Source organism: Pleuronectes platessa, chromosome 9 (assembly GCF_947347685.1).
Source record: "Pleuronectes platessa chromosome 9, fPlePla1.1, whole genome shotgun sequence".
Taxonomy (NCBI): Eukaryota; Metazoa; Chordata; class Actinopteri; order Pleuronectiformes; family Pleuronectidae; genus Pleuronectes; species Pleuronectes platessa.
Genome location: NC_070634.1, coordinates 11,070,373 through 11,082,976, shown reverse-complemented (window position 1 = coordinate 11,082,976; position 12,604 = coordinate 11,070,373). Strand labels below are relative to the sequence as shown.

General features: G+C 37.8%; 1 protein-coding gene across 1 annotated transcript; it reads right to left on the bottom strand.

The window, feature by feature from the left end:
- Positions 1–1,846: 1,846 nt before the first annotated feature.
- LOC128447560 (serine protease 57) lies at positions 1,847–3,850 on the bottom strand. The gene is made up of 5 exons (XM_053429721.1): positions 3,695–3,850; positions 3,390–3,543; positions 2,794–2,923; positions 2,414–2,668; positions 1,847–2,307 (listed from the first exon to the last, which is right to left on the bottom strand). The coding sequence occupies exons 1-5, from the start codon at positions 3,777–3,779 to the stop codon at positions 2,155–2,157; spliced, it is 777 nt and encodes a 258-aa protein (XP_053285696.1). The 5' UTR covers positions 3,780–3,850; the 3' UTR covers positions 1,847–2,154.
- Between the last annotated feature and the right edge of the window lie 8,754 nt (positions 3,851–12,604).

The window sequence follows — 12,604 nt, the reverse complement described above, 5'->3', positions numbered from 1 at the left end:
GAGACCTATTTCCCTTCGGGGAACATTAATTCATCAGAAGGAGTGGAAGAAGGGAAATAAAGAATATCTGTACATAAAGTAAATCTACTTTTGTTACATCCCACCACTATTCAGAATACAGTCTTGAGTAAGAAGCACAGATGTCAAATCTGAGCGCTTAAAAAATAAATAAGTAAATATAAAATCAACTATCATACAAATTAAACCAATGGTGGAATTAATAAAACAAATGTTAAAATATATTAATCTCAGCTTGTAGAATAAGACTCTAGCACCGGTGCAAAAGCATAATACAAAATATTGCTACCTCTGCCAAACAGTTTATGTTTTCATCTGCATCAGGCTGTGGATGTCAGGGTTCGTGGAAGGAGATGGACCCAGGATGCAGAGGTTTAACAGAAATTTAATTTTAATATAAGAGCGTCTAAAACTACACAAAAACCAAACATAAACACTAACAGGTGACTACAGGAGAGTCAAAAACATGAGGACGAAAAACACTGGTGCCTACTGTGGTGAAACAAAGGAGCAGAAGCTGAGCGTCAAGACGCACGGGGAACACTGAAGATAAGGACAGGAAAGCAGGACAGGACAAACCTTAATCGACAACGAGTGAAACGAGTAGCAACAACGAGTCCGAACCAACAAAGGACACAGGGGAACACAGAGGCTTATAAAGAGTGAAGTAGAAAAATTAACTAAGCATGGTTGACAAACTATTTTGTATTTGGATTATAAATTTCTGCAGCCTTGTCAAGAGACTTTTATGACTTGTATTTCCATACACCAAATGTTTTATGACTTGAGCTGTTTTATGGTCGTAACTGTTCATGACGTGAATACGGTGAGACCATTTGTGACTTAATTACCCATCAAAGGAAGTAGTGTATGTCTTCTTATCACCTTAGGAAAAACATGGGAATCAGCTTTTGTGTTTAGATTCCTCTCCTTCCCCCACCTGTGGAACCTTCCTGGATTGGTTCAGAAGGACAGCCGTAAGTCCTCCTATATAAGATCTGTGCTTTTGATTGTTCTTCATCATCACGCTGAGATCATTAGGACTCTTGGTGTGTTGATCCTTTCTGCAGAAAGCCCCTTATTAAATACACGTAGATAACTTTGTTGTTTCCAGCCTCTTGTATCTCCAGATTTTCCGTCACAAGAGACACAGGGAAGGCAGGGGTAATTAGCCACAGGTGCAACACATGAGGACTGGGGGAAGACAATCACCAGGACAGGAAGTGACACACCCGAGAAGCTGAAAACACACAAGGAAAACGAGACTACAAAATAAAACAGGAAGCAGAAAACACAAAGAGACTGAAATTAACAAACTAAAATGACAGAACGTCACATTGGATCCAGTTCATTTCTGTATAAAGTTGTGTTTTTCAACATTATAGTTGATTTCTTAGATCATTATTATGGATCCTGATGAGAAAAATCTGTCAGTTTTCAGGACTGGTATTTACGAGTGTGTACGATTTGGTGCAGAATCATATACAAATCTGGATCTAGTGAACTTAAATGTGATTTTAGGGGACGGTTGAGCCTTGGTGGATGTATACACACTCTACTGAGTGACATTCTGGTCTCTAATTTGTTTGTTAGTTTTTAACATTTAGATGCCCTAACCCTAATCATTAAATGCAAACTCAGACCTCTGCTTGAGCATCTTTAAAAAAGCATTTTTAGTTCATTTTCAGGAGCGTTTGTAAATATGAACGTCTGCATTTACTGATGTTTTATAGGCTGTCAGACCTGCTCCCAGCTGATAAGGATCAAATTAGCGACATTATCGACACTGAACAAAACTTTGACCGATCAAACATTCTTTTTCCAGAGCTGACAACAGATTTCATGGCTTTATTCATCATGTTAATACATATTTCACATTTGCAAAACAATACAGAAATGTGTGCAATGTAATTTACACAACACTTTCAAGCTAACTTTATTTCTATATTGGTATACTTTGAAAATGTATGATGTAAAGAATTTTGCCTGACCCATTTCAAAACAAAAAGTGCCCACCGAAAAACAAAACCACAGCACTGCACAGATATTAGACAACATAGCACGACACGTTTTCTTTGTCTTGAAGAAATCAACCCCATCATCCACTACGGCAAATTATCAGTAAATCTGATTTGCCTAATTGCTGTTTAACACTTCTCTAATCCAGTCCCCGAAGGAGGATACACTTGTGTAGACATCAGGGGTCTTGGGGTTTCCGCATCGCCTGCCAGAGAAGGACACCACGCCTGCTGCAGCTCCATCACACACCAGAGGGCCACCTGAATCTCCCTTGAAGAGAAAAGATACATAACATTAGGTGTGTTTAAAAATGCTTTTTTTTTTTTACCTGTGTTCAGTCTTTCTTGATCAATGTCCAGCTCGTTTACTTTCTCACCGAGCAGAAGCCTTGAAAACCTCTCGCTCCTTCACCGCAAACCATGGATCTAGTGACGGGAACCGATCCCCATCTCCTACGACATGTCCGCCGTGACAGCGTGGTTACGTTGACTTCCTGAAGCGTGTTGGGTTTGGTTCTGTCATCCGCTATGTCCCCCCAGCCGGTTGTGAGGCAGCGACTTCCTGTCGCCACCCTGCTCGTTTTCAGAGAGATCAACTGCACTGCTGCAGTCAGTTGTGCACTGCTGTCGAGCTGAGATGAGTGGATTGATGAATGAGAAATACAGAAAATATATCAGGTTAGCTGGATTTTGTGCAAGCTAGAGACGATAATGAAAATGTGAAAGTGCTGTAGACAACTGTTGAAACCGTTCTCACCTTTAGGAGCATGATGTCATTTTCATGCCCATCATACCCAGGATGGGGAATGGCTCTGACAGTCCTGAATTCCTGCTTTGTACTCTCGTTAGCTGACAGGGAATTCACGCCGAGCACAACTGTGTAAGGTCTAGAAATCCAGATTTAATGAAGACCAGACATTTGATATGATGTCATGGCTGCAAATACACAGAAATCCTTTTCCACATTGGTCTGTGTTCAGATGTGTGATGCTGAGAATGAACACTGACTAACTAGATTAACTTTGAGCTTCAGATGGGTTTTTTTTTATCATTTATTCAACCTTTCTCAGAGGTTCTTAAGGACAACTCCTTGTCATGTGTGATGAAATGTAGATATAAGGTTCAAAGTCCTTAACTTGTCCTTTACTTCTATAAAAATAATATTTTTGACTCTGCGTCAGTGGACATGTTGAGATATTCTAACGTTGGGTTAGAAGACCAGAGATAAAGATTGGGGTCTCGATCTACTGTGTTTTATCTAATCTTCTCTCAGACATTTGACACACTTGGTCTTTCAGAAGGTATCTGTTATGGTTATTGTTGCTGTTGTAAGAAGAAAGTTTTTGAGCTTACCTACGAATCTGACAATGAGCTGCTGTGAGCACAAAGTTTTCTTTCACCAGCGCTCCCCCACAGTTATGGAGACCGCGGACTTGCAGCGAAGCCATGTAGGGCCGAGAGTGGGGGGCGGAATCTCGCCCGCCAACAATATGAGAACCATCAGCTCCTGAAACACAAAAGGCATCATTATTCAATTATCATAATCCAACTTAAATCATATGCAGCTTTTCAATACTCTTTTACCGTATACAGAAACCAGAAAGAAAAAATTGCTGCTTGTTTGATTTTCGATTTATCATTAAGAAGGTGTAGCTCACCATTTAGGACAAAGACCAGCAGGAGTAGGAAACTGACAGCCATGGTCCCTGCTCTGATCTGCCTTCCACACTTGGTTTTGTACATTTTTGGGAGAAGAAAAGCTCTTGCTTATTTTGTGGTCTTTATTGCTTCAGTGAATGTGCTAACATGATTTTAGTGAAGCTGTGACAAAAGACATGGGTTCATTTTCCAAACAGGGTTTCATAATTTATGCACAGGACAGTTGTGGTTAATGCTTCAACAGCTTTAGTGGCTCATGATTCTAATTCACGTTTGCTAAATTTCGTTTCTTATCATGATCAGGATCAATACATAATTTGAAATAAAAAATCCTTGTTCCACCCTCTGATCTAGACATTCACCAAAATATAGTGGGTTCTTTCTTGGGTCATGCCCTACCGCTAGAAAACAGTTAAGTAGTTAAACAACATTGAAAACCATTTTGGAGTTTTTTGAAATGAGACCAACTTTATATTTTATATAAAGTTTTATTAATTTAATTAATTGCTGAGCCAAAACTCATCCCATTAGATGATCCTCAAAGCCAAATGGCCTTAATCGCCTGAGAAAGCACAGAGTTGTTCCTCCTCTCAGGCACTATTACTTCTATGGCTGAGCCATTTAGACAATTAAAGTTGAACCTGCATATTAGTGTGGAGTGGATGGACGCACCTGGTGCTCCTCCACATCTGCCATCAAATCATGTCAAGCTTCGTTCAAACTATCTTGTGCAACACACTGTAATTATCCACAGTAACATTTATAACCATCATTTACTACAATATGCTACAGCGGAAAAAAATAACATTATATCTACTGTAATAATTTTGGACTAATGAAGTATTGCAATTTTTTTAAATGATAGAACAATATGTTATTCTAAATCTTTACTGCAACAATTGCTGACAGTGATGAATTGAGGTTCATACTCTTTTTCAGCAAAGGTCAACAGTTAAGATGATTGGAAATTTATCAGACAAATGTGGCCTTTGTTATTGCTTAATTAATGACAGTTACATCAGTTTCCTCTTTTTACATTACTTTTAGAAACAGTTCTGAAGAAAGAATGTGGTTTTGAGTCATGCAACATACCACAGCCTGAAACTGAACTCATCTGTTGGGAAAAGAGAGTACATCTTTATTATATTCACCAGAACTGTATTAAACTTTGATGAATGTTCTTGTTGAATATGATGTGAATCAGGAAAGAAAAGCATTTTAACGCTGTTGAATTTGTATTGGGCTCAAGTAAAGACAGGACAAACTTGCAAATGTTTTATTGCCTTGTGATATGAAGAATGTTAAATTAAATTAAGAAAATGTTTTATGGTATTTTGTAACAAACACTGAAAGAGTGACTTAGACACCAAAACATTTCCCCTCGGGGAACATTAATTAATCAGAAGGAATGGAAGAAAGGAAATAAAGAAAATGCATAAAAACAAAATTACGAAATTGTATAAACAAACATACAAGCACATACATAAACACTGATGTATTCAAATGAATAGAAATAATAACATAAATGCTAAACTAAACAACAAATAAATGCAAGAAAGAAAAAAAATGGATAAGGACTCGCTTGCTCAAATGAATGTAACAACGTTTAGTCAGTGTGCAAACATTCTAGACATAGACTGAGAACGAATTTTGATTTATGCATCTCCTAGTCTATGAGGTTTAAATCCTACTCCAGCCCAATTGCCTTTGTCTCCATCAGTATCATATCATCATTTCACACTTAATTTTTTACTCTCCCATGAAAGCGCAACTAAAACATTGGTCTGGAGATATTTGATTTTTACACCCTAACACCCAATTTGCTGCGATTGATAGATAGATAGATAGATAGATAGATTACTTTATTCATCCCCGAAGGGAAATTAAGTCGTCATAGCAGCCGGTACATTTGAATACAATAAAATACAATACAATAGAATAAAAATTAAAATATTGAGGTAGAAAGAATAAAAAACAGAAACACAAGATAAATAGGTAGATAAGGTGCAGTGGCAAGATGATGGTAATAGTACTGATGATATGCTGGTAATGTTATTGTTAGACAGTATATAAAAATAGTACAGTATATATATATAACATAATATATATTTATATATGATAGTAATTATACCAATATAATAGCAGTATATAGTAATAATAATAATGGCAGCAACAGTATATATAATAATAATAGTAAATATAATAATAATAATAACATGTACACATGTATAAATATGTGTATATAGACTTATATATACAAATAATATACAAAGAGTATGATATAATATGATATGATATATAGTAGAGGTATAAATATAAGTATTTGACTATACAATAGATAATATAATATACTATGAGTGTGAGAATATGTAGACAGAGTGTGCAAAAGACAATATTATTGTATGAAATGATATATAGTATCAATATGGTTTATATTAACACATATCACATATGATGTGAAGTAAGTGTTCCAGTATATGGAGCGGAGTGTTGTACAGGGTACACAGTGCAAGGAAACAGGTTTATTTAGTGCAGTTCTGTGATGGTGGCTCTGACAGAGGTAGATACAACACAACACACACATCAAGTGGCTGAAGTTTGCCTTTTGACCTCCACCAATGAGGTAATATTTTCATCTGTATCTCCATTAAATCCCTCACCCTTCCATGCATTTTATTTTATCACTTTCTTTAACACTGCAATATTCAGCTTCTTCTTTGTAGTAATTTCTCAGAGGAATAATTCTTGATGAAAAAAATTAAATGCAAAATCAAGACTTTTTTATGTAACCATTATTTGATCATTAGAGGGCGCCAGACAAAAATCCAAACAATATGTCTGTTATCCCTCTACAAATGATTCATTTTGCAGTGATTCATTATTGCCTCAACGTATCCATATCTCTGCATCAGATGGGCTACAGAATGAGTCATTTAAGTTTTAGGTGTGACTGTCCTGTATGTTCTTGTAATGAAGATAAGGATCATAAAACATGTGGAGCACACACAACTTTGGCCGAGGGGGTAGAGCGGTTGTCCTCTAACCCAGAGGTTTTCAACAAGGGGTCCGCGGCCCCCTGGTGGTCCGCGACGGCATTGCAGGGGGTCCGCGAAATTTGCTTTGATATTTCAACACATTTCCAGATTACTCTTGAATATCGTGAAAAATATTTAAATAAGAAAAATATGTCTAAAATAATATAGAGGTGATGAGGGGAACCTTGAAACCGGCTTGGGGCTGGAAACTGCCAGTAGTTTTCACCTGTGCATGTGTGTTAAAGGTAGATGTAGAAGAGCGGTTGAGCTAGGTAGAAAAACTCGCAGGAGGTCTATGAGATGTAGTTTGTATGATGGGTATTTTTATTTTCCCAAAAAGAAGGCCCAAAAGGGCAGAATTAATAATGAAAATATTAAAATAAAACAAAAGTGCAAAAAAATAAATACTTTGTTACAAGAAAAATAAATTGGCATAATAGCCAAAACAATTAATTGCAATAACATTCAACTTTACAACGTTCGCTGGTTGAGAAACAATTTCTTAGGAGAGCTCTAGACACACACACACAGAAGTACTACTCACGCAGTAGGTGGGATTTGCTGCTGGTGATCATGAGGTTAAACTTGAGAAGGCCTCAATTGTTTGTGTGATATTGTATGATTATCATTTGTGACATATTCTGCATTACTTTGTCATCTTCCCTAATCAGTTGTAGCCCCAGTTTATGTTGATTGTTATTGATCACCGTTACTTTAACGTTCTCTCAACATGTCGGCTACATGTCTGAACATTTAAGTCATGAACGTTATATATTGACGTACATATGGTTCTGAGATGCAGTACAACTACAAACTGCATTTAAATTTTGTTTTCAATTCTTAAGCACTGAAAATCAACCGTTTTTGTTGTTTTTTACAAATTTTTGTAGATTTGTTTGAGGTTTTTAAATAAAACCAACATGGAAAACCAAATGTTAAAACTTCCTTCTATCCACATGCACGCACACACACACACACACACACATCAGTGGGCCGCGGATTACTTTCTAGTCTAGATCGGCAGTTTAATCAATGTCTCCCCCATCTGCATGCTGAAGTGACCTTGGGCAAGATGCTGAACCCTGAATTGCCCCTCATAGAATAATCATGATCATAGATGCACTGTATGAATGTGTCTGTATGGATGAATGGCACTTACCTGTACTGTGAAGCGCTTTGAGTGGTCATCAAAACTAGGAAAGCGCTATATCAATACAGACCATTCACCATGTTTCTTTATTTTACATTTTCAGTTAAAGACTCATCACAACATTTGTGGAGAGGAGATATATGTATCTTAAAGCAACACGATATAACTTTTACTTCGCAGCAGCGCCCTCTGCAGCCACATATGCTGATCACGTTTTCTCAAATAGGGAAAAAACATTCTGTTGACTGGACGTCTGACTGCTTTAACCCACTCATGAACTGCAACAGTGGATATTACCCAAGCCCCCCCAGCTTCCTGAACCAGAGGAGATGCCAATTTAACAAATATACCAAGCTCTGTTTGGAATTTTTCATATTCTTTGCTGAATACCAAAGCTAACCACATTTTTACTGACTTCTCAGTGTTTGAACTGATCTACAATTCAGCATTAGTCATGTTGCTGGGCCTGATTCTGGCAATTTAAACTGCAACTATCAGTTGGTTACACTTTACTCATAGGAGATAACCAAAGCTTTATAGAGCAAGAAAAGGCATTCAAGGAGTGGCACTATTCTCTATTATGTGTCTGTACCATCAATCTAATTTTGAAGCTGCTAAGGTTATTCTAAGGTAAAAAAAAATGCTACGTGTTGCTTTTTGTCTTTTATGGAGGGACAGACAGCCCCTGACAGAAACCTTTGTCTTTGTCATATCCACCTTCCAGTGGTGGCTTGTTAATACAGGGTGGGGGGGCCGTGCCCTCCAACATTCTGAGACAAAACCCCTTTTTAAATATGTAAGACATACTTTAATTAGATAATAATACCTTACTCGTACAATGCACCTGGTAGACCGTAAGCACCTGAGAGCATTCCATAGAAATATTTTCAAATTCTATTTGGTTCATTTCTGTCTAAATATATATACTTCCTGGTGTGGGGCGTCGGCCAAATGGCTGTGAATGTGGGTCCTTAAACATTTGGCAACCACGGAACCTGAGACTGCTCTTTAATTGGTTGTTGTGGATTTTCCACAGGCTCTCTGCGCCCCAGACACTCCCACTTTTATTTCCAGCAAATAAGTATTCATTTACGTTTTTATTTGTCTACTGTGATTGGTCGACCCTCTCAGTTAAATCGCCTCTCACTTAATTACTTCTGCTGTGAGCTGACCAGCAAAGATATGGTGACCTCAAGAGGAACTGTGTCATTTCTTTACAAGGTGTTCACTCGAAGAAAACAATTGAACTTGGTGCAGACCGCCTGATTGACAGATTCGGCAGCCGGCAATTTATGAGGACTTACATCCGAGGGCTCCTGCCGCTCCAGTTTGTTTGCCCGCACAATGATTGGCATATCTACCACTCTCAGCTCATCAACAACTTTACTAGTACATATTGTGGAACCCTCTTGTAAGCTTATGTTATGTTAAGTTTTATGTTAAAACACCATCTACGATAGAGGCAAGTGAAATAGGATAAGCGAGAGATTCACTGTAGAAAGTAGAATCACCAGACTGCTGTTGTAGGCCTCCGCCAACCAGTGCAGTTTCTACAAGGTCACTTTAACCTTTACATTTGACTACTGAAAGAGAATCAGTTCATGCTTGAGTCCAAGTGAATATTTGTACAAAATTTGAGGAAATTCTGTTCTTGAGATATCACGTTCACGGTAATGGGACGGACAACCCGAAGACATACTGCCTTCGGCCACTGGTTGTCCCCAGCACAGAGGCATAACAATATCGTGTAGGGGTAAATTTAGTCCATGTCATCAAAGAAGCCTTCTTCATTTAGGACAGTTGGATTCCAAGACACACCCCAAACTCCAGCCTGATCCTGCTCGACAAAGCTCACTAAAGAATTTAGTTGAACTCTGTGACAAAGTAGATGAACCAGAGAAACCACAGTATCACATGTGATCCTCAGTGGTCTCACAGTTATGAAACAAATGCTTAAAAAAGTCCTTTCATTATTAATGAACAGCTAACAGGCAAGCTTGGTTTTTCTGTTGATTTATCTGACCAGAATCCCAAAAATGGGATACGTTATACAAATATAACCAGGCAGCAAAACAAATCTCTATCTCATATCTGTGTTGATTTCAGTAGGACCATAGAAATCCATCTTTCATATTCTTTGCATAAGCAGTTGGATCTGTGCTGTAGAGAGCAGAGCCTTTTCAGTGCAAGCTTAGATTTAAATATATATTCTTCATCAAACCTACCCTCAAAAACATTTGTGAATATCACATAAGAATGTTTTCCTTTATTTAGAGATAATACAGATGTCCAGTTGTCAATACAAGAACAGTTTATAAAACCAGACTGAGGGTGAAGATATAGAGCATAAACAGAAAACAAAAGGACAAAATAAAATAAAAGTTGGTAAAAAAGAGGTTTAGTCGGGAAATAAAAGGGTGTGTGAGACCAGACATTCAAATTCGACTCGGAGAGGCTTATAACACGATGTAAATGACGCTGTTTCGAGTCAAATTTGAATGTCTGGGCTTACGGACACTTGGATGACACCACAGGAGTAGCATGGAGACATTGTTTTTTTTTACATCTGAAGAATGAGTACCATTTACTTCAGTTGTTTTAGATTTGGCTGCAACACTGTTTAGACCTGAAAGTCTTTTGTGGAATCACGTCACCCACCCCTCCATGGTCATAGTGGTGAGTAAATTATGATGTATAGTGTTTTTATCTGTGAGCTGTGCCTTTAAGTTATCCGGGGCATTTGTGCCCTGTATGATTTCACTCCCTGGTGCTTAGAGAGTAAACAGAAGTAAAGGATGAGTTCAAGCCTGTATGACACAGAGTAAAAATTAGTTTTGGCCATCTTGTCATTTTGTCTAAGACATGTCATAGGGTGAAACAGCAGAACCTTCTGTAAGCATGGATCGACCCAACCCCCAGTTAACCTTTATATACAGAAGTTTGCTCAATAAGTGTCCCTGTGGTTTTCCTTTTCTTCATCTCGACTTCTTTGGCCATATCCTCTCTGCATCACTGCATTACAGTAACAGGAACATGTGGTCAGTGAAGAAATTAGTGGTCATGCAGTATTGCCTCTGTTGCAGTGAATTCAAAGCCTGTGGTTCGTCTGCCTTCACATAGGCTACACTTTTTGACACATTCATTATTCCTCGGATTTATTTCCCAATTTGTATCATTCATTTAGCATCTTTAGACCTGTAGGTTTAAGTTCACCTCTCTGTGCAGTTCTCTAGAAAGACCTCCCTCTGACTTTTTTGTTTGGACGTTTGCGATGTTGTTAGCTTTTGTCACTGTGATGCTGCACCAAAACTAGATGAGCAACAGAGAAACTACTGGACTGATTACCACAAAACTTGGTGGAAGGATGCACAATGAGCCAGTGGAATTTTGCTTGAAGCTAGATTGAATATGAAGGGACTTTTGTGACCAATGGGTCTTGGAGGAGGTATGCGCTCGACCCAGTGCCATTCTTGTTCATTTAGCATTTATGGAGCTGTACATTTATGTTAATCTCTGTACGTAGTTACCATATCCCTGGAAATTCTCAGCCCGCTCTCTTTCACTGTTTGGGCTCCACTCCGCTGCTTCATCCTAAATTAACTTTTGTTATCACTCCTGTCGATTTGTATGTGCATTGGTTTTTATGTAAGATTGGTTTAAAGCAGGATTACACAATATCTAATCATTGCATTTCCAAGAAATTCTGTGCAAGAACCCCCTCAATTTTTGTGTGGATGCGGACCAGGGGGCAGAGCCAGGAAGTTTTTACTCACTTTTTATTTATTTGTTTACATTGAGATTTTCAACACTTTCATAATTTTCCCAGTAAAAAAATTGTAGTACTTGATGAAAATAAAAAAAAAGGATATCATACAAATAATTACATTTTAAAGGGACTTTTTGGCCGAGGTATGTGCTCTACTGAGGGCTATTTGATGAATTGAACTGAAAGATAAAAATCCTTGGTCATGAATCTACTGTTTTAAATATGACCTTTGAGCTGTTGTTGGTTTTGTCTGTACACAAAACTAAATTAGCAACAGAAACCACAGTCTCAAGCTCCAAACTGGAATCTTACGGTCACATTTATGATACAAATTCTTTACTCATGGTCATTTAACCATTAACTGTGAGCATATGAAGAAACATTAAGACTCAACCTCTGTGTTTCTCCTAACCCCAGTGGAACAGGCCACTTAGTGACATTTGTGAACGAAGTATTCTCACTGACTGAGGATACTGTGACTAAACCCAAATATGTACACGACCCTCTGGTTGTTTAACAAACAGGCATGAAATATGTGCAGAGGAGTCACCCGGTGAAATGTATGAAAGAACATTTTGATTAGCAAATATCAAGGGCACATGAGGAAGAGCCTCAGAGCATGTAAACATGCAATGACAATGTTCTAGTGGTTCATACAGTGGCAAGATATCATAAGTGAACTTTTGTAGTTCAAATATATGTACAAATGTGTATAATCTGTGGTCAGAGCTACAGTAATGAAAAAATACCACAATCTCTTATGAGTAATAACACAAAAATAAAAATAATCAAAAAAGACTTTTAATGAAGAATAATAAAAAAAAAAATCCAATTAAAAAAAGCTTGGAATTAGATACAAGTCACTGGAAGCAACTGGAAGAGCTTAGAAAGTCACCAGTCCACAGTGAGACAAGCTGTCTGTGAATGGATATGAGTCCGTTCTGCGGCGAGAGGTTGG